The sequence below is a fragment of the Elaeis guineensis genome, chromosome 7 (genome assembly GCF_000442705.2).
Source record: "Elaeis guineensis isolate ETL-2024a chromosome 7, EG11, whole genome shotgun sequence".
Classification (NCBI taxonomy): Eukaryota; Viridiplantae; Streptophyta; class Magnoliopsida; order Arecales; family Arecaceae; genus Elaeis; species Elaeis guineensis.
This window is the reverse complement of record NC_025999.2, coordinates 8724702-8748250: the sequence shown is the minus strand read 5'-3', so window position 1 is coordinate 8748250 and position 23549 is coordinate 8724702. Positions and strand designations below refer to the sequence as shown.

Sequence of the window (23549 nt, the reverse complement as noted above, 5' to 3'; positions counted from 1 at the left end):
GTCACAAAAGAGGGACAACCCTCAGTCACCGATAATTCGAAATTCGACATAGGATTAGCTGAATTAGTAACAGAGAAGATTGGGCATGGATGAAGTGACTTCATAGTTATAACTCATTTGCGAGGATGTTAATTGGGTAACACTCATCTAAGAGGAGAGCGAAATTTCTTCGTTTGGACCCGCATTATGTAGACAGGAGGAAGGGAAATTTATCTAGAACTGCGAAAAGATTAGGATTGTAATATTTTAAGGAGTTCTAAATAAATTAGCGAATTATGTCTGGTAGAATTGGAGGGTTTTTTTTTTATTATTATTATACCCACGTGTCATAACACATCCTGAATTGACTTGATAAGATCATAGAGCTCCAACTGCTTGACAAAAAATTATTGGCAAATTAGAGACATCCAAATCATTTGTAAAATTTCTAGAGCTTTTGACAGCAAAAGATATCACTTTGGTGTACCGGGAAGAAAAAAAAAAAATGTTTATCACTTTCGGAAAAGAACAAGATTAAAAGCACAGTAAAGGCAAGTCACGTGCAAATGCTGTCTCCAGCATCGCATCAAACTTTATAAGATCTTTCACATATTTGTGGGGAAACAAAAACAGTACCAAACAGACCCTAAATCTGATTAAACATCAAAACATTGTAGTTCGTATTGGGATTGGCTTGCAAACAACAAAATCATTAAACTCTAGCAAGTCTAATCTCATACCATATGTAAAGAATGCCTGTGGGGCATCTCGACTGGTCGCCAATGCAATAGTCTCATGAGATAACAAGTGTGAGAAAAAGGATTTAGCCCAGCACTGAGAATGTCCAGTCGATAAGGTAAAAACAACCCAAAGAAGCACCATCTTGGCACTCATAAAAACTCCAATAAGTAAAACCAGGCACCAGTCTAAAGTAGGAAACAAAGAGATCAATAGGTCAGAACCACTCATACCTGGTGGTTGCAAAGCTTTTGCATTTGGAGATACTCAAACCTTCGGAGGTGTTCTTCCAAGTATCTAATTTTTCGTTATATCAAATGATTGGCTGCTCTCCCTCTCTTTCAAACCCTCCCCCTCACAACCAACCTCCTCTTCACCCAAAAAAAAAAAAAAAGAAAAAAAAAGGATTAAAAAAAAAGAAGAAGAACTGAAAAATTCATCAACCAAGAGGCAGAACTAGTGGCAGCAGATCATGCACATAAAATGGAAGGGTTTACCAAAATCTTAATCTGTTCTTATGAACTGCCGTTTCATTTTTACAGGAATATTCTTTTTCCTTGTTAAAATAGAGGCTCAAGAATAAAGGTGTGAAGCAAAACCATGTTGGTCATCACTGTATATGAACAAAAGGTGTAACCTGATATAAGAAAGCCTACATCTCAACCTCTTATCAGATAAAACATCGGTTTTCAGACAGGCAATGTTGGGCTTTCTTGTTGAACCAGTCAAGCTCCAAGTGCAAATGAAGACGAAATTCATCTCCCTGCTTAACTGTAAATGTTTGCTCCAATGAACAATTCAGCTTTTCAATTTTTTCGGTGGAGGTGGACCCATGCTACCTGCATCGGGCCTGCGGTTTATTCCCAGAAAATGCTCAACCTGCCAGTAATTCATAATTAGACTCCAAATGCCCCATAATCAAAATTATTTGCTCACAAATCTATGCTCAACTTCAAATGCAAATATGGGTAATGTTGTTTTCTGTATTACCATCTGACAGATTCCAGAGAGGAAAAAAAGAAAAGACCACATTCTGAAAATCCCAGTCCTAGGAGGGATCAACTGGGATATACCAAACCTTTGGCATTTTTTTTCAACAAAGTGGCTGCCGCAGGACTCGAACCCACACCACTGCATTTGTCAGCCTAAGCTTCTTACCATTACACCAAGCAGAAATCCCACAGAGAACAAAGAGAAAAAATGAGGGTATTTACACAGAACAAACAAGCCTTTTTTTTTTTCATGTACGAAAGTCAAGTTTGCAGACTACTCGAGAAAGGATGATCCAGGAAAAGACCTGTGACTCCATGCATCTGGGTGCAGGAACATCATTTAAGATTGTTCAAGATTTGAGAACAAGTTCAAACTCAACATGGGAATATCACTCTCCAAGGAAAAAATTGATCATATAACAGTTGTAATTATGCAACAATTAAACTGATGCTAAGATGAAATAGATCTTTTTTCCACTGTCTAGGCCCAATTAAATATCTACATACTATACTACAAGCTACTTGTGGAAAACAAACCTTTTTGTCCCCGAGCATGGGTGTCAAACTCCCCAAATGATCTTTCTCAACTGTAGCAAATCCACTTCTTGGGTCACTGGTTTGCCTAAAATTCCAAAAGAAAACTATCAGTGAGGAAACATACATAGAAATAACTTGCCGAGAACAGAGAGGATATGAGAAACACTAAAGAAACACAAATAATTTCAACAGCTTCCCACAAGATGGTAAAAAAAAAAAAAAAAAGGGGGGGGAGGGGGGGGGGGCCTGGTTCGCAACCAGAATTAAAATTGGAATGGCCAAATCCCCAGAAGCATTTGGTTCGTGATCAGAATCGAAATTGAAATGAAAATTTGAATACTTAAGAGAGAGTAGGGATTGACTTTTAGGTAGATTTGGTCATTCCCATTCCGCCTCGAAATCAGAATCGGAATGGAACTCGTCCCAATCAAATGGTTGGAATGGGAGTCATACATTTCCATTCCGATTTCAGACTCCAACACCCCCCAACCAAACACCTCTGAAAACAATCAATCATTGGATAGTAGCAGCAATTGTGGAAGTGCTCAGACTGTTTCCACACCCATCAAAATGGGTGGATGATCGACAATTTGTATGAGATCTCAAGTACCATGACACCTTGGAAATTAAAGAAAAGGTAACATTCAAAACATCAAAAGATTCTCAGAAGTTCCAGAAAGCAGTCATGTCATCTCCCCTATATGCCTACCAGTAAGATGGATAGCATGCTAATTTGATAACACTGATAATCAGCATTTACAAATATAATTTAGGCCAATCACCAGACACCACAATATACATGAGTTTTTTTTTTGGCGCGGGGGGTGGGGGGGGGTTGAAGCATAAGCATATCTCCAAATCATGACCTCCCAGAAAAGAAAACCTATGGAGTTTTTTCAAATAATTTATGGGTATTAAGTGATATAATAAACCTTTGACCATTAAGGCTACACAAATAAATTAGAAACACAAGACAGAAGGGACACAGTGAATGCACAACTGAAAAACAAACCGATCCTTAAGAGCATATATTTTGTGGCAATAGCACAGATGTATTATATAAATTTGTACCAGCAGAGATGAAATTACAAAAGATGATATGAACCATTTGCATTGTTGGCACAAATAATAATCCAGAGCAGCCATTCAGATCATAGACCATGCATACAGAACTGTAGGTTAGCAACGAAGTGGAGAGGACTAAATTTCTTAAGATATGCAGCTAAATCTACAAGACAGAATCCCCGACAATTTGATGAAACAAGGTTTCTAGAATGTCTTAGGATGACAGGGATTCTTAGAGCACTACCAGAAATTGGCTGATTGTGACAGATTCATAATGAACAAGACATCAAAACATACTGCAAATCAATCAAACGTTAATTAACAAAGAAATAAAGCAAAGTCCACAAATATAACACGCTATGTGGAAAGATCGATCAACATGCATTGCATAATGATGTCATCTTGCTATCTCATGTTATCAAAAACCTCAGTAGCATTCCGAGTAATAAGTAAAGAAGCAAAAGAAAGGGGATAAAAGCACTTGAAAGAGATTGATGAGTGTACCCTGGTTTTACATGTCCACTTAAAACAAGGTAAGGTGTCTTTAATCGAGCTTGAGCTTCCCTCATCTTTTCCATTGCCAGTAGTGGCGTATCAGAAGCTTTCATCTGCTTAGTCTTCAAATCTTCTTGGTATTGCTTCATACGCTTTTCTTGCTTCATTTTGCCTGGTCCCTTGCCATGGAATTTATGTGAAAGCATCCGGAAAGCCTCTTTAGGTGTCATCTGCATAAACAACCAAAGAAAATCAAAACAGCATATCCTCCTTGTTTCAATATAAAAATATTAAATAGAAGGCATTCGTCATGATGTTGATGAAGCAAAATCAAAACTATATTAACCAAGTAACCAACAGACATTCACCAGGTTACAGCACATGCATAAATTAAAAACCACAAATCCCAAATATATCAAGTTTAAAGACTTGAAAAGCTCCTCTACAAATATCAACAAAACAAACAAGAGAAAAAACAATATTTTCCTTTTCTTGATGCATGAACGGAATAAACAGAAAAACTCCCTTTTGTTTGCAGAGGAAGCAATTGCAAACAAATGAAAAAAAAGAGTCACACAAATACTTTGGTTTCAACAAAGAGCAAAACAGTGATCACAAAATGAATTATATATATATTATCAAACAGAGCTAAAAAAATTTAAGCAAATGAAATGAAGAGAATGCAAACAAAATTTCTAGGGTTGACAAAAAAATTGATATCTTTAATCAACAAAAATTAGCAAAAATAAGAATCCATTGGCCGGAAACAATTGGAAAATCATAATGGGTTGCACACTTGCAAATAACATACTAATTTAATTTGCACTTAAAATATTGAAAGAACAAAGGGACTCACAATACGACCAAATTCATCAGTCCTTTCAATTCGTATTTCCTTCTGCCCTTCATTGTCATAGATGCCAACGAGCTTGCTTTTCTTTTTGTCCATGTTTCTGCCTCCCAAATCAACTCCCTCATTAAGTGTTCCACGGTCTTTAAGCAACTTGAGAACACCTGATAGACCTTTTCCAATAGCAGTTTCATGGTTAATCTCATCTGGATTAATATCCTCCTTTTCTTCACTAACTGCTGCTTCAGTTTTATCTGTTTCCATCACTTCTGCCCAGCCACCAACCTCAGCTTCTGTTTCCAGTTCAAGGGATTTAGGAATGTCTTCCTCATCCTTAAAAACATCTTCTGATTCAGGTTTATGGGTATCTGCAATAAGCCAAAATAACAAACAAAAAATTAAAACAAAGAGATGAATTAATCAGAAGACACATGACCAAACACATGAGATAAAACACCGGACACTACCATCAAATTGCAATTCTTTTTTCCCTGTTTGGTAATAGCTACAAGTTCTGCATCTTCGACACAATCAAATAAATATGATGAAGAAAGCCAAAAGAAGAAAAGATAGGACAGATAATACCACCTTCAGTAAACTGTAGACCCAGTACAAATTCCTCCATCTCTGTTATGATAACTTTATTTTCTTGAGGCTCTCCTTCAGTGGGGCTAGCATCCTCTTGTTCCTTCTTTGTTGTAGCTACAAGTGCAACTGCCTCGGGACCAGAAACAGGTGTCTCATCCTGCTTTTTGAGAGCAAGTTTTCTTGCTTGTCCAATAGATCTCTGAAGATCTTCAAAATCTTCACCAAATACAAGATTATCATCCTCCACCGATTTAACAGTTAAAGTTTGCTCCTGTCGCAGAGCTTTTGATGCCTCTTCTGCTTTAGCAATTGCTGACTGGTATGCATTACTTCTCATTTCAGCGTCAGCTTTCACCTGTTCCTCTTTGGCAGTCTGCCTCCTCAAATCATTCCTGGAACCCAGATCCCCAGCACCCAATCCTGCAGAGATAGCTTCTGCTTCAAGGGCATCCAAATCCAACTTCTCCTTCTTCCTCAAGGACTTCTTTTTCTTTGGCTTCTTAAACTGAAGCATTTCATCAGGAGTATAGTAATCTGATGAGCTTTTGCCTGAAGAAGTAAGATCTTCATAGTTTTGTTTAATAATACCACCTTCAATTCTTTTCCGGAGCTGACAAAATAAAGTAGCTCATATAAGAAAAAAGTTGAATCCACTTTGAAAGTTAGCATGACTCAAGTACGTAAAACTCGTTTTAGTAATTAATTAGTTTTCTGCTTGCATGAAAATTAATGGTGTTCAGCTTGAGGCTCCTGTAATTATGCCATAAAATTGAAGCGTTACTAGATTTTATTCCTGGTCACTGGTCAGGAATCCAATTATAGCAATTGTGGTTCATCAGGAGTCCAATTATAACACTTGCCTAAATAAGAGTATGTGTAAGAAGGTAAAACAACTGCTATATCAATCATCAATTGCTCTAACATGCAAATTCATGAGGAAAATAGAGAGAAAACAAGATTGTTATGTTACCAGAGTCAATCGCAGCCATCCGTTAAGCAAACTAGAAAAGTTACCGAGCACCATTATCGGGTAAATAAGCACAATAAGCATGGAAGAATATTATCGGAAATACCTCTTCTAGTTTCTTCTCTGCTTCACCGGTGAAGCGCCCACTTTCATCCAATGTTACTCCCTGAAAAGAAAAAGGCAATAAAAGGAAAGCATAAAGAAAAGATCATGAAGAAAGCTTATGCAGCATATCTGCCAAAACAACAAGATAATTACCTCATCCTCAATCTCGTTATCATATTGTGGAAGTATTGGTTTCCGTGACCCCATGTCATCACTAAACCTACAGTCAGAAAGAAGTTGAAAGTCAGAAGATGCAGAGGTATCACAAGAAACGCATTCTATCATAGCAGATTTACTTGTCATCATATAGTCCAGTTCTTTTCTTTGCAGCTCTATAAGCCTCATCTCTCTGCTTCTGCTCCCCAATCTCCACATTTTCCAGCATGTCAGCGTCTGTTTCAGATATTACATAATTACCTCAGGGATACTAAGTAGAAAGTAACTAATAGAAATTTCCAGTAAAGGTAAATATTCCACTACCTTCATTGATGTCACCATCTGCAAGGATACTCTGATCTTTGAGAGTCAAAACAACTGCCCCACCCTCCATTACTTTATCAAGGCCATGAAGAATTTTAACTCCCGCTAAATCATCTGAATACAGGAATAAGAACAAGATAAGATCATCATAAAGATCAATCCTCTTCAGCAAATTCAACTCACATACAAGAGTCAAATTGATCATTTAGCATACAAACAGAAGTAGCATTTCAGGTGCAACTTAAATAACATGAATAACACAGTAAACAACAAGAATATATTAAGAGTTCTGAAACATCACTTCCACTGTGCCCGGTTGCCTCCTCATCTTCACTTTCTGCTAAAATATTATCCTGAGAAAGTAAATGTGCCTGATAAGTAACAAAAAAGCAACCCAATAAAAAGAATTTAGGAAACAAAACATGTAAACTGTAACCTGCTCCTCCAAAGCTTTTGAAAGACGCAAGGCTTTCTCCTTTTCAGCATTCCTCTTCTCCTCTAGCTTCCGACTTTTGTTAACCCATGATGAGATCTCAGAAGCACCATCAGGTTTTCTCTTTAGCCTTTCTTCCTTCATTCTGAAAAGATATGTTTAGTCTTAGCCACAAGTGCACAAAACAAGATTACGAAATGCATATTTTTTCCAGTAAAAGAGAAATACACTTTTAATAATAGGAAGGGGGCTTTCTGGAAATAGCATTATCCCGTGAAGTATCTAAGGCTGACAACATGGAAGAGTGAAAATTTTGCTTCCAATAGGTTAGCAATTACAGTACATAGATGCAAAGTGCAAAAAAAAAGCAAAAACAAAAACAAAAACAAAAACAAAAACAAAACAATGGATACTTGAAACAATCCAAAACTAGATAAAAAGCTCTTAAGATGAAGCTCAAATCACAAAGAAAATATAAATTCAATTAAAAAGCTAATTCACTCAGGAATAAGCAAATTCAGTCCTCCAGTTACCTCAATAAAATCAGGTTAATAGAAGATGAGATAGCATCAGATATAGTAGCTAGAGGTAGAGATGCAAGTGGGTCCTAAATGGCTGACCCAGCACATGAGCTCAGTTGTATCAGACAATGTACTAATGGGTTTAGGTCAGGTCTACTTCATTAAAGTGATACAAATCTACTATCAACCAAACAGAAAGCCAAAATGATGAAGATGCAGAAAGCCAAAATATCACCAGAAATTTACCAAAAAAAAAACCAAAAAACAGAGGAAAGAAAAAGAATCATGCTGCCACTAGCAACTGACTTGGGATTCTTGAGTCATTTAATGCACCAAGTAGGTCTGTATTTATATACCTATTTTAATAACTACGGTAACGTTCGGTATCATTTCATGTTTTTGATTTTCTGTTTTTAAAAAACCAAAAACTGTTTCTATTTTTTTGTATTATGTTTTTTAAAACCTGTTTAAAAACTCTTTTCTCTTCCCATCTCCTCCCCCCAAAATATGGCGAAATCCGCCCTCCTCCTATTCCCCCTCATTCTCCGCCTCCTTTCCTCCTTCATTTCCTTGTCCATTCAAGTGCTCGATCTGCTTGTCGTAGCGGGAGCGGATAGGGACGACGCCAGAGATGAAATCGACGAGCTTGGCAGCGTGGGAACGGTTGCCGAAGAAGAAGTCGAGGCTACGATCGTTCTCGGCGATACGGATAGCGCGGGCGGCGGTGCCGTGGTGGAGGATGAGCTACTGGAGGAAGAAAAAGATGCGGCAGTGGGCAACGTGCTGGCAGAGCTAGACGGCGGCGAGCCACTGATCGGGGTCGGGGTGGGCGCGGGAGCAGGGGAGCAGAGCTAGTGGTGGACAATGAGGTCAATGAGGTGGGACTGCTTGAGGATGGCACCGCGAAGGACCTCACGGCGGATGCGGGGCTTGAGACAGAGGCGCTTGGAGTGGGGGTCGGTCCAGATGAGGAGCTTGGGTGAGGGGTTTGCTGAGGCGGCGAAGGCTGAAGGAGAGGAGCTCCTTCGACTCAAGGTCGGCGGGGACCCAGGTGTGCGGGGGGTGGAGGTATCTGCGGCACTCAAGGCAGTGGACGATGGTGGTGCAGCGGGGGAGGCCCTCGGTGATGTCGACATGGGAGCAGAGGCAGCACACGCACATGTTGGCCGGGTTGGGGGCCATTTCCACGGTGATGTCCTCCGGCCTTAAGCGTGAAAAAAAACTAAAAACTAAAAACCTAAAACCACTTTTTAGCATTTAGGGAAACAGCCTGCGTGTTTTTTTTTTTAATGCTACATTATTGGAAAACGTTGCTCCCAACCAAACACATTTATTATTTTCTTTTTAGAAAAAAAATGAAAAACCAAAAACCACAATGATACCAAACAGGCCCTACATAACTTGTATTCAGATATCATGGTTCATGCTAACAAAGGCTTGCAATTCATGAATATCAGATGCAAAGGAGAAATTTCTTGTTTCTCCCTTGAGCACTCAAGCATTAACACTTTCAACCTATATTAAAATAATCTAGCCAACTGAAAATTATGCATATTAAATGCATATATACAGGGTCTAAGCATGTGCACCACAAATAGTAAGCATCGGATTTTGGAAAAAGCTGTGGTTTCTCTGAGATACAAGGGGAAGTCCAAAAATAACGAGTTATGAGCATATTGATAAAAACAAACTGAGAACAAAATGAAGCCCAGTTTTCACATATAGCATCACACAAAACTGTATCATAACAATCAGCACAATATAGGCCACTACCATCAATAAACAAAACGCATCTCTTTACGATAGTGACTCCTAGGTATGGTAGATGTTGTGGAACAAGATACCAAACATCGATCAGATGTAGGAGGGGAAAAAAATGTACATGGAGCTAAAATTATGTGCCCGTATATTACAGAATGGAGGGAAGATATGGTCCGGCACCCAAGTTGGATTAGTAACATGTATCAGTAATGCCCATACATTTGGGATGTTTGTAGAAGAACAGCAAGACTGCTCTGCAACCTCCACCTGGTGATATGGATCCCAGAAAGAAATCGATATGATAGACGGGTTGGATGCCCAACAAACCTTAACCTATGCTTGTTTGATCTTTCCCAAAGCACGATCCACAATGATGCCAGACTACTAGGATTTTCTGCATGAACATGATGATGAAACCTGAGGATTAGGACTGCGAATGGATCAGATCACCACATGACCGACCCAAGTCCCAACCTGATAGACCCGAAATGTCTGCATTTGAAGAACCGTGGGGTTGGTCAGGTTCAAAAATTGGACCTAATCTGAATTCCAGATTGGGTTCGAGATTTGTTTTTTAACCCAACCTGGCCCATATGTCAGCCGAGTCAAATTTTGGTCAATGAACAATGTGCCCCAACCCCACCCAAAAACTCGAATCACATAAACCTCCTTTTCCTTCTCCCAATAACTTTCCCAATTCAGTGAATGAAATCAGTATGAAACGAATTCCTCTTTTTCATTTTTAACAATTACATCCTCATCTTGTTCTGGTGGTTTCTTATTTATAATGCTCTCAAGTATATGATATATATTTTAAAAGTCATAGTTTGTAAACTTAAGAATGATCAATTACTTGGATGAAATTAGAAGTTAGTAAATGATATTTGAATTTAAGTGGGCCCTTTTAAGTTATATTTAAATCTTTCAGTGATCTTATATTAATTATCAATTATTATATTTTAGCTATAAAGGAATAGCTAGATGTTTGACTCAAATTGCTAACTGGACCCAACCCAATCTCGAGCCAAAATTGAACAATTCGGGCTGGGTCAGGGTCATAGTTGACCCTGACCCGACCCAAATAACCCATTGGGTCTAAAATTCTTTCCATGGACCTCATCTGACCCAATCCAATAAGCTAATGGGTTGGATCCAGGTCCAACATCATGGTCCTAATATGAAATTGGGTCAAGTCAGAGTCAAGCATGCCGTGGTCCCACCCAAACCATTTGCAGCCTTGACATTTGCAGGTCCTAAATCTCATCCCACATTAACCATTAACTCTGCACTAGATGGAAATAGGAGTAAATAAGGAAAAATCTGAAGTTTTTCAAGTTCATTCTAAAGTTTAAAGATCGGTGTGGTACTAAGAAATCAATCTAGAAAATAAAGGTTTTACGGCTTTCCCAGAGTGTTTAATGTAATCACAGCTAGAATTTCAGGAGATAGAAAAGATTTCTAGAGATTTTGAGAATATAATGCTATTTTCATGAATTTCTATAGGTAAAGATGATTAAAGTTAAGATCTCGAGAGATTCTATAAAATTTAAAAATCTGTAGCCTCACCAAGACTTTTATAATCTGTTAGTAAAGTCTTGGAGAGCAAGCTCTTTTGTTGATGAAAGAATAGTGCCCTGTAAATCAATTGCATAAATGATGTGATGAAACTTTTCTGTTTTATCTTCCTACTCATGTATATGACATTGATTATTTACTAATGATATAATGCATTGTGTTTCATCATATGCTGTATCTTATTATCTCATTTATGACTTAATTAAGATTAAGATGAATCCCATAGATTAGAATAATATTTTTAAGGCCATGATGAGATCATGTCAGTGAAACCTAAAATCTTGATAGCCCCAATCTAAAACATTTTCAATCATAGGATCATTGAGTCAAGGATCAATAATACCAATAAAACTGGTACATCCTATGTATGCTCAAAGGAGAAGATAATTGATCTCACAATTACTTGAGTGGAAACACTAATACAAAGATGTAGATGCTCATTAGAGAATAAGTTCACTGAACTGATCCGCAGAAAGAACATCTGATTGAGTCTTACTAACATGTCAAAAGATGATTCTTTGGTAAGAGTGGTGCAAGTGATCCTTAGACTTGAGATCACCATCGTACCTTGTGTATATGGATCTATGCCTTAGTCCATATCTTAACATGACTCTCTAAAACGTATGGGATGTTCTAAGCATGATAAAGTGTGCATGAAGAATATGAGTGGTCAACAAAGAATCGGTCACTCCTTGTAAGGGAAGAAAATATCTTATATAATCTCATAGAATGATGACTCAAAAAATTTGACCAGAGCAGGATGAAAATTAGAAATAATTTCTAATATTTCATCAACCAAGTCATCGTCATTAGATTAAGGTACACATGGATAAATATTTTAGCTTGACATAATTCCATACCCCTAGCTTATCAGGGATGTTGCGTGATCGAAAGATTGAATTACATAGTAACTTTCCACAAAAGAATATTTTGGCTATTCCACTGAAATTCCACATCTTCGGATAGTCATAATACGTTACTAGACATCAATTTTGACTTGTAGGTTCTTATAAATTAAAGAATTTAATTTAGCAATTAATTAAAAGAGTTCTAATTAATTGATGCACTTGGGCTTAATATGTTTTGGTCTTAATTAATTAGAAGAGTTCTAATTAAGTTAGATAGATATGAGTCTGAACTTACCGCTGGCTAGATGTGGAGCCCAATAGGTCACACATTTATGAAATCGTTATCAGGGACTAAGATTATGGATTTATGTAAAATCCAAAAGAAGGCCATAAGCATGTTAGCACATGTCAAACCCTAACTAATCCCTCAAAAGCTTAGACAATCAAGGTTTGATGCCAAAGAGTTTGGATGCCTAACAACTTTGATCCATCAAAGGTTTGACATGTCAAAGGGTCAATGCCAACTAATCTCTCATGCCTCGTGTCCCAATGAAAACCTCACGCCCCTTAAGAAATCATGCAAAGAGATGTTTCACATCTAGAGTTAACGCGTCAAAGAAGTGACGCCCAAGAGGGGCTCACACCCTATAAGAGGCTTCATGCCTCACCTTCACAAATAACTCTTAACACCCTTCACGCCCGAGAAGAGTTCACGGCAAAAAGGGAAGAAGAAAAAGAGGGGGGGCACTGAATTCCTTGAGAACGGATTCATGAAAAGAATTGAGGGAGGGGTCCTTGGTCGGTTCTTGTGTGGCCTAAGCATTGGAGGGCATCCGCTTGGATGCCTTGTGGAAATCAATCAAGCAAGAAACGATCTAAGGTCTTCTTGAAGGTATCCTTATCCTCCCTTCTTATTTGATTGCTCTTTGGTTTGTATTTAATTATAATCATCCAGGTGATCTTGATTTTGGGTTCAAATTGTGTTTTCAATCGTTGAATTCATGTAAAAATTTTAAATCTCATCTTCCACTGCGCATCGGAATCCCAATAGTTGAGCCAAATCTTAACAGCTTGATTCTCTTCAACATGCCCTATTAACAGTCCTAACAGCTAAAATTTGGGCCCAAATACAGCTACTAGTCAAATATTGTGATTTGAGCCCTCCACCGATCCAACAATAGTGATCTAAATAACTTTTGGGCTGGCTCATGAACACACTGCACCCTCGATTTGGCCAAAACAGCTGATCTTCAATAATTGCTGAATCACTCTCATGTTCAAGTGTCTCAGCCAAACTCATAAAAGTTAATTGCATGAGTGTCTATTATAATAACCATTTGTGTATTTGCATTAGCAAGTGGAGATTGATGAGGAAAGAGCTGAATGAAGACATGTCAAAAGGGGGCGGGGAGAGAGAGAGAGAGAGACCTTCTTGGATAGGGTGGAAAGAAAGCACTTTGCACCCATTGCCATATTCAAGGATGAGGTTTGTAAAATAAAAAATTCAAATCTTTTGGGATGATGCACAATATATAAATTCCTATAAATAACAACTCATACGTTGTCTGTACATCAAATTATCAATAAACATTTCAGTACAATATAACATTTGATCTGCACAAGACTTGATACATAAGTAGGCATCTCTAAACATTTTTACACAGATATTTTAAACCTTGGTGATCACATCCAACATTTATATTTTCATTTTACAAACATCTCTAAATTTTCAACTGCATGTAAAATCCTTACTTTCCAGCATGATCCACACACACACACACACACACACACACACACACACACACACAGAGCATAATGAAGCAAGCTTTATGATAGTTAAGAGCACAAAGTGGTTTCCTGATACTATGCAACTTCTTAGGTCTTCTTTATGGTTAAACATCCAGAAAAACGAAATGTACAAATAGCACAAGCATACAAAATTACTTGTGTACCTGCAAACAAATGTACATGTGGCAGAAACCTTACAAATTATTTAGCTGATCCAGAGAACTCAAACAACTTCAAGAAAATGCAGCAAAAATAAATTTATGAGAATTTCATTTAATATGCTAATGCAACCATACTACTCAAGTTTCACCATCTCAATATCGGACCCCATACCGGTACCATCTTATTACATTATCTGTATATGGTTCGGTATGATACGGTATAAGACATCATTCTAAGTATCGGTATGGTACAAGACACTGTACTAGTATGGGGCGGTATAGCAGACTATGGTATTACTATTAAAAATCCTTCAAATGACCATGACAAAGTACATAGAACTTGGATTCAGAATATTTAAACAAAAATGATTTTATATGTATCTACCATCTAGTTCTGTCATTCCTTTGTTTCTTGCTCAAGCCAGATGATGAAAAATTATCCTGTCTTGTCAATCGATGAAACCAAAAGGAAAAAACAATTGACACTTTGTATAGATGGAGACTAAGCTTCCAGACCACCTTTTAAAGCCAAATAACAAAAAGAGGAAGCAAAACCCTTCTTCACCCTTCGATTCTGCCCTATGCCTATCTGGGCTTCACCATTGCTCATGACTGGGAGTAATGTGCTAATGCCCAATAGCACATAGGGAGATCTAACCTCTAAAATTTATAAATTCTATGAAAGACGTGCACCTTGACCAGAGCCTTCCTCTAAATTTGAACTCTTATAGCCCTAAAGTTTTTTTTTTTTTTTTTAAAGAAGAAGAAAGAAAGAAAACCCAATCTTGAAGGTGAACTAACAGTATTTTTGCTGGCCTTGGAAGATCAAAGATAAGATTCTGAACTTCATGTCTTAACTGAACCAAAGTAGGGTATCTCTTGCTTCTAAAAATTCAAAGTATCAGCAAGAGTATACATTGCATGCATAAGTACGGTAAACCCACATACATAAAGAAACTAGAAGAAGAGGTGAATCAAGTGTAGGAGGATATAACAACTTACATCAGCAACTTTGGAGTTTTATCATGTATGCCCAACAATGTTCATCATGGTTCCATGTCCTGACATCATGCATATGTTGCAGATATATTTTTTGAAAAAGCATATGTCATACACCATACAAATGCTCTAGCAAACTTTCACACAGGCATTTTATGAACCACCAATCTGTCACTATGGGGTCACACAATAGGTGATCCGTGGCCAAGGGCAATGCAGATCAATGTTCTTGATGTGTTGCTATTGTTATCAATATGCCCAACCAAAGCCATAATGGCCATGCGACAACCAGTTTCTTGGATAACGTAATAACAAAATATTGAAAGTACTTTCTTTTGAACCAAGATTGCATTTAACCTTAAGCAATTCCTATAATCAATAACGATATGATGTTTATAAGTTGTGAATCAGAAGAATCCAAAAAGGTGATCAATCTTGGCATTTGTTAGGCATCAAAAACTTCTATCTCATGCAATTATTGATTGCTAAGAATTAAAGCTGGAGAAAAATAAATAGATAGAACACTTCAACTTCAGTGTTAACATATTTAGACAGGTGACCATGGTTTAAACTTTAAATAGAATAACATAAGAGGGCAAGGAAACAAGTGTGCCTCCGAAAATAACTGACATGAAAAGCATCTGAGAAACAATCATGAGGTTTAAGCAACTCACTGATATGGTATCTATGGCACTGATAGTATAAATGACAAAACACCATGGTGCAGCTTCAAAGTTAATCATGCTATGTAAGAAGCAAGAAAAGAGAAGAGGAAGATGAGGAAGAGAATAAGAAAAAAAAAAAAAGCTCGGTTGACAATTCAATTGGAAGCACCAAGAAGTGGGTCCAGCTAGAAGCAAAGTTCTAGAGTCTGTGCTGCAACCAGCTACTAAACTTATGCCAATTGGAAGCTTCCACAACTAGAGATGTTAAAATGTCATACAAATTCAATTCTTTGCGAAGTCAACTAGAGGAAAGTAGGAAGCAGATAAAGAATTGGATGGAAACTGAAGTGACGAGAAAACTAACACAAACCTATATAAAGAAACTGAACCAAACCTAGAAGAGTTCTATAGTCGAAGAGTCATGGAAGCACAATATGCGTATGACTGTGAAGCAAGAGTCCAAAAACAGATGTGGTGCCCCAAGTTGAAGATTGCTGATATTGTTATTAGTCAAAAAAATTTTGCAACAATACATGGGACAAACATCTATGTGGTACGAGCTCTAGCTGGGCCTTCCATGGGAACTTTAATTTTTTTAATTCCAAATATAAGTTTTGGAGTATTTTCCGGCAAGTTATGACAAGGGAACAAATAGATTTCTCAAGGTTATTAAATAAGTCCTAAGTTGATGGAGATTGACCTAAACAAGGAAAAGTGAAGGGAGAAGAGTGAAGAAGACAAGGCAGAAATCTCATTATGCTTCCACAAAAGCTGAGATTATTAGCTAATATCTTACACTATTTTAAACCATAGAAGACCTTAAAAGAAATCTTAAAAGACTCACCTTCAATCAACAGCCACCAAACGAAGAAAAAAGGAAAGGGCTGAAGAAATTAGGATGGATAAAAAGAGCCAGCCAACTCTTTGATATAGCTGCTTGCTTTTTCCCTATCTTTTTTTCGGCTTGTTTCCTCAGCCTTTTGTGCACCTATAAGGGAAAGGAGGACCCATCCAACTGACAAACTGTAGATGCAGTTCACAGCCTTATTATGATACTCTTAATTTAAGATTGAGGAGCCACTTAGCCACTCTTTTATCAGTGGGGTTTAAGTTAATTGGTAGCAAGAACAAGTCATGAAGAAAATAGGCATATAAATGATCATGGTCAGCAGTACCACAACTAAACACAAATTTCAGCAAATAATCCAAAAAAACAAAAAATTTGTGTAAAAAAAGCTAGGCCTTTAACTCAGTCACATTAGATTCAAAAGTAAGAAAGGGAGGGAAGACTAAAATTGAGAACTGAAATGCCCTTGAGGGCTTCCTTTGATTCTCAAATGCCAATTCTCGATAGGGGTTCAATCAACATTCTAGACAGGATCCAGTTCAAACCGACATGAAGATCTCAAAACGAACACAATTTAAGTTTAAACATAAAGTCTACCATAAATTGCTAAAGGAAATCGAGCACATGCAAAACAAAACTATAGGAAATAGAGAAATCAGATATTAATGAAAAAGTATAACTTCACCCCTTGGAGAAAGAGACAGTGACATAGTTATCCGATTGAGGTCAAAAGAAAAAAGCACTCACAAAAGTAGAGGTTGAACATCGTTTGGCTTCGGAAGGGGATTAAATACTATATATTTTAAAAGTGTCGAGGCCATCAGCTAGCATTGAAAAGAACTAAGGTTTCAGATGAGGCCACTAATGATAGGTTTGTCTATTTCTGGTGAAGCATGTTAGAAGCTGTACAAGATTTAGAAGGTGAAGGCATATGGATCTAAAGAGTCTAATAAAGCAGCACTAAGACTCTGTCTTTAGATCAGCAATTGGATTGGCAGACTTTGAACAGCTTTCTTAAATATTCCAGTTAAAATATTAGAACCATCGGTTAGTTAGGTCTTGTCCACCTTGGTGTAATTAATTTTTACCCACCCAAAATTAACCCAATCTAAATTATGAACGAGTCTAGAGTTAGTTAGTGCATGGTTCACCCAACCTGCACGCATCTACCACCAAGGATTCAAGTCCCGGCAGGATGTCCCATGGGACATTGGGATGAGATACCATCCCATGTATCGAGATAGGACCGTCTCACTAGTATCTCAGCATCCCAATCAAGATATTTTAGAACATCCCCTATCCCAAGCATTAGGATAAGGTAGAACGACGATGCGTCCCATTCTATGAGAAAACCGAGATAGCCCCATCCCACAGGATTTAAAACTTTATCTACCACTAAGAAAAAAAGAAGAAAAAATGAAAAAATATAAAACCTGCACCGTCCAACCTCCTTCCCTCTTCATCACTTGGCATTACATCTATTATTTCTCTTTTCACCAATCTCCATCCTCCTCTACCTCCCTATAACTTCATTTTCTTCTCCTCAAGGGCTGCTGCTACAAGCCTACCAACCTCCACCCTCCACTTACACCTCTACTCCAAATCACCTCCATGATCAAGCCATCAAACCGAAATGGCAGATGCAACCCAACTCATTAACTCATCGCAATCATGGTGTAAAAATATTGAGCAAGGTCTAGGCATATATTTAATTTGTTTAATTTCTCCAAACCTGATTGACCAGCAAGCCTGTAGCTTCTTCAAGGACCCAACCTAGCCAAACCGAATTAGCAAATCAGCTAGGTTTGGGTCCAAATATAGGCCTCTCCATTTTATCAACATAATATAATATGGAGCTTTTTAAAGACTAGTTCTACTGCACATGCAAATGCATATTATTACTACTAAAAGATTTTTGACAATAAATTTTTAAAAGATTTTAACATGGTTTAAGTGCTAATATGACTTCCTGGTGAAATTGTTTAACTAGTACTTGTACATTTTTTTAATCAAGATAAGCTTAGGTAGCATTTGGCATGATTGCCGGTCTTCAGTTTTCGTATTTTTAAAACCAAAACCAATTTCTCTTTTTTTGTAAAACCAAAAAACATGAAATTTGTTTGGCAGCAAATATGGTGATGGTGGCAGAGATAATGGTGATCATGGCTGGCAACATGTGGCAGTGGTAGTGTGTGGTGGTGCATGCCAGATGGTGATGACAACAAATGGCAAGAGGTGGATGGCAATAACAGTGGGTAATGGGGGATGGCTGGCGATGACGGCAGGCGGTGGGGGGTGGCTGCCAATGAGAACCAACATCAACGGGAGGCCGCAAAATAGCCAGCAGTGGGCAGTGGCCAACAGTGAACCATGGCAACATTAGTAGGTGGCAGTGAGAAGCAAGCAGTGGTCGGTGATCGCCGATAGCAGTAGTAGGCAACGAGCAATGGCTAGCAGCAGCAACCAGTGACAAGTGCCAGCCAACAATGGCCCATAATGAGTGGAGGCGGCCGGTGGTGGCTGCTGGGTGAGGATGGTGGCAGGCAGTTGCCAATTTCCAAAAAAAGTCAAAATCACATTTCTAGTTTTCATTCCAGAAACTAGTTGCTGGTTTCTAAAAAAAAACTGAAAATGAAAATTGGATTACCAAACACCTGTTCCACATTGATTTCAGCATTTTTTTAAAAAAACTAAGAATTAGCAACCATGCCAAACAGGATGTATGACCCACAAATCACTATAAATTTAGATGTTATAAGATGTGGGACTTTTATTATACAGAGAATCATAAAAATTCTAACTTAAGGAGAGTTTCCTCCTTTAAAATCCCAACTTAATGAGAGATTCCGCCCTGGAGTCCTCCTCAAAATCCAGCAATGGTATAAACCTCAAAGGGAGGAATCTAACTAGGGTTATTGTGGGAATTTGAGAAGTTGGGAAATATAACTGCTATTGTCTAGTGTTAGGATAGGGTAAATGTTATCATCTATGATGAGGCAACCATCATCACCATTATCACCCAAAAAAAGGTAGAAAATAGTGCATGAAATGCAAGAGTAAGTGCTTTGAACCAAGGATCCAAGTTCCGATGGCACGTCTTGGTACACCCCCCATCCCAAGTGTCAGGACGAGGTAGGACAACGGCGTGTCCCGTTTCATCGAAAAATCGGGACAACACCATCCCATGGGATTTAAAGCCTTGTTTTGAACGAAGGTCTATGATCACAACTAAGATCATATAAAACTTCATCCTTGAAAAGATGCTCCATACATATTGTCGGTGACATATAAGTACAAAAAAAGGTTGAAAGATCATGAGTTTTGATGCTCACTGGACTATAGAGGATGCCTGAAAAAATGTGGTTTAGATTAGAGTTGTTGTCTGACCTTCCTCAAAAGAGAATCGTGTATCATGAAAAGAAAGGAATCCAACAGACTGGGAATGCTCGAGTTCTTGGTCCCCAAGCATATTTCTTTGCCTATCAGTCCAAGCAGATAGAACTCCATAAGCTCACCACTTAATACTACGTGTTGCATCATATTTTGTATCATAGTATCCATGCAAAGGATGAAGATAATGGAGTTCTTCTATTGGTAATCATGAACAACAAATTATATGGCTTTGTAGATAACCATCCGAAAAGAAGATTATTTTTTCATCAGATGTCATAGATGTTTTGAGGCAGACATGCAGGGGAAAAAAAAAAGAAGTAGAAGAAGAAGAAGAAGAAATAATTGTAAAGTTACTTTGTCTCTCTCATATTCAGGGTTTTATCATAAAAACATTTCTTTGCCCCTCCTAATTAACTAAAAGCTCATTAGATAATGGGTACTCACACAATACAATTCCAAGAAGGTTGGTCTTGACAAGTAAATTTTATGTAACTGCTGATAACTGTTTTCATTGGCATTTGAATGAGTTCATTATATCCTACTGGTCACAAGAACATGCAAACATCATGAATTCTAAGAAGCAAAACCAAAATTTCAAGAAGTTAAGGTGCATATGACTAGCTTATCTCATTTTGCTTAGGAATTAGGCCTACAGCAAGGCCTCCATCACATTCTCAAACTAAGATGTCAAAAGAATTATGTGAAAAATCGCTCTTGCTAGGTTCCATAGGGGAATAAGAACAAACACAACTTTACAGAAAAGACCTGATTGTCTATAAAACTCATATCTCCATCCATGAAGAAGGAATGGGACTGACATGAGAAATATGTAACAAATAGGATACATATCAAACTAATGGACAGAAAACCAACAAAAAGAGAAAAACAGCTAGCAATTAATGTGATTTAGAGGCACCAATATCCTTTCTTCCCCTAAGCATGGTTACATAAGCAGAAGGAGAAAATAATATAACACCTCAAGAAGAGAACTTGAAAGGCCATGATTAAAACCAAAAGATCGACATTACCTATAATAATCATGCCCCATATTATCGTTTCCGTTGCATCAACATAAAAATAATGGAACAATTTTAAATGAATATCCAGTTTAAAATGCTAAATGAAATGTGCAATATTTGGAATTATGCATGTGCATATAAAGAAGCTGAAACAAATAGATGATGCTTATGTTCAAGCATGAAGCACTTCAAATTTTCAAGCAGGCTAAGTCCACAACTAAAAACTAACAAAATGGACTCCTAAACATGAGAATATCACACAACAATAAGAAACTACATATTACAATCTAAATCATATAGAAAGCATCGTCAATGTAGTTATCATTGCTACAACAAAATGAATAAAAAATGAAAAGTATGACTATAAATAAGGTGAAATGAATATAGCTACAGGAAAAAAGGATTGCTTACTTTGTTACACGCTCTTCAAGTTCTGAAGTTGATGTCGAAGAAATTGACTTTTCATTATGTGTTAAATCACCTTCATTATCTTGAATTTCCTCTCCCTTTCTTGCAATTCTACTATTCCCACCATCAGCCTTTACCTTCTCATCCTTTTCACCTTCCCTAGCTCTACCATCTCTTTCTTTATCCCTTATATCTATTTCCTTCTCTCTGGATTTCTCCTTGGCTCTGACCTTCTCCAACTTACCCTTCTCTTTCTCCTTTTCCCTATCTTTAATTTTCTCCTTTTCCCTATCTTTAATTTTGTCCTTTTCTCTTTCCTTGTCCTTCAACCTATCCCGGTCCTTCTCTCTTTCCCTATCTCTGTCCTTCCCCCTCTCATGATCTTTCTCCTTTCCTCTTTCCCTATCCAACTCCTTCTCCACATCCTTCTCATGATCCCTCTCACGAATTTTACTTCTCTCACGATCCTTATCTCTATCTCTCGCATGGTCATGTACCTTCTCCCGCTCTTTCCCTCGATCATATTCTCGCATCAAATCTCTTTCCCTCTCACCCTCTCTATCCTTCTCACGCTCCTTTCCTTTTTCTTTTCCACGGTCCCGACCGCGATCATGCTCCCGATCAGTACTTCGCTCCCTTTCCTTGTCAAGCTCCTTCCCTCTATCTTTCCCACGCTCCAAGTCTCTCTCCTTTTCTCTATACTTATCCCGGTCATAATCCTTCTCCCGTACCTTATCTCTGCTCCTTTCTTTATCCCGATCTCGTTCCTTCTCATAGTCTATATTTTTATTAAACTCCAACCTCTCCTCCTTCCTTCTCTCCCTACTATTCTCAAACCTATCCTTATCCTTTGCATCATATCTATCTGAATCTCTCTCCTCTTTCTCCTTCACCTTCGATCTTTCTCCATCTCGGTTTCCATGCTCCTTCTCTTCTCGCCTTCGTTTCCTTCCTTCTTTACTCCTATGCTTTCCTGACTCCCTGGACTTCCCCTTATCCCTACTACCATTATCATTATCTTCTTTTCCAATGCCATCAATCCCCATATCACCACCATAATCTTCCAGTTCATCCATCTCTTCATCCCTAGCTGCTCTTTCTAAAGAACCCTTCCCAAACCGTGCTTCATCTTGCTCCATCCTTATTTCACCCAATTCCATGTCCATAATTGTTGCCAAAGAGCCAGAAAGGAGTAACCCTCCCAAAACCTCGATTACACAGAGATGCTGGTGACGAAAAATAACGATTTTGATGCTGAAAAAAAAAGATTTAATTCTCATCATTAACAAGTTTTTCCAAAGAACAACATCAAAAACAAACATGTCTGAAAGCCAGAATATCCGGAGATGGAAAAACTGGTAAAAAACAGCAGAACTAATAACAACTTAACGCCACAAAAAGAAAAAGTAAATTGAACGAATTCCAAATTCTTTTCTACAAAGAAAGGAGATAGAAGAAAAAACGAGGAGGAACAAATAAACCAAGCAGAATTACCAAAGCTACAAACATGATCTTATGGTAAACGGATGGGGGAAAGAAAATTTGAAAGATTCGAGAACGAAAAGCCTGCCAAACCGCAAGGGTGAGGTCGAGAGCACCGCCTAGGGTTAGGGCAGCAAGGAGAAGGACGAGAACCAAAAAAAAAAAATTAGAGGAAGAAGAAACGAAAGATTCCAACAACAAACGCAGCACCGATAGAGAAGGCATGCGATTAGTAATTGGTATCAATGCCAAATCGTGGAGTCCCGCCCCATTCCGTGATGACAGCCACCGGCTGCCGTAGGTTCATCATAATTCCCTTGGAAACCCCTCTAAAAAACCCGTCCAAACCAGGAAATCCACGCTACCTCATCGATTAAAACCCCGCAACCTCCCAACTCCCAGCCAATAAATCATCAAAACAAACACGAAAACAGAAAAAGGAGACCAAGATTCAATATTTGCGTACCTGGTAGCGCGCTTGGATGCTTGTACCACGGGTCTGGATGCTCCTCTCGCCAGTGAGGAACGTCGCTCCTTGCCGATCGCCGGTCGTCACTTGAGAGGAGGGAAGGAGTGCGGAGGGGGAGCCAAACCTATCGGCCTCTACCTGAAGACTTGGAAAAACGAAGGGAATCGGGAACGGGATCGGTGGAACGCGGATCGGTTTCGCCTGGGTCGGGCCCGAACCTATACGCTATATTTATATACTATATATATTAAAACGGATAATCCGAATCCGAATCCGGCTTCGTGAAAATCAAAGATATCCCTGTCCGAAGGGTGGCAATTCGATCCGATCAGATCGTATACGAATCGGATTAATACGGATCGAAATGGACAAAAAATCATCAAT

The 23549-nt window shown here is 38.2% G+C and overlaps 1 protein-coding gene across 1 annotated transcript; it reads right to left on the bottom strand.

Moving 5' to 3' along the window:
• Positions 1 to 1209: 1209 nt before the first annotated feature.
• On the bottom strand, positions 1210 to 23346 carry LOC105049071 (SART-1 family protein DOT2). Its single transcript, XM_010928609.4, has 13 exons — positions 23163 to 23346; positions 21218 to 22468; positions 7233 to 7374; positions 7098 to 7149; positions 6797 to 6910; positions 6613 to 6709; positions 6470 to 6536; positions 6318 to 6377; positions 5245 to 5854; positions 4663 to 5024; positions 3816 to 4036; positions 2247 to 2331; positions 1210 to 1596 (listed from the first exon to the last, which is right to left on the bottom strand). The coding sequence occupies exons 2-13, from the start codon at positions 22378 to 22380 to the stop codon at positions 1516 to 1518; spliced, it is 3054 nt and encodes a 1017-aa protein (XP_010926911.1). The 5' UTR covers positions 22381 to 22468; positions 23163 to 23346; the 3' UTR covers positions 1210 to 1515.
• Positions 23347 to 23549: the final 203 nt, after the last annotated feature.

Coding starts and splice junctions, on each gene's coding strand:
- LOC105049071 (XM_010928609.4), bottom strand. CDS start 22,380: ATGGACATGGAATTGGGTGAAATAAGGATGGAGCAAGATGAAGCACGG. Junction 7,375..21,217: donor CTTGAAGAGCGTGTAACAAA/GTAAGCAATCCT, acceptor ATATCTTTTCAG/AATGAAGGAAGAAAGGCTAA. Junction 5,025..5,244: donor GGGTCTACAGTTTACTGAAG/GTGGTATTATCT, acceptor GGCTTATTGCAG/ATACCCATAAACCTGAATCA.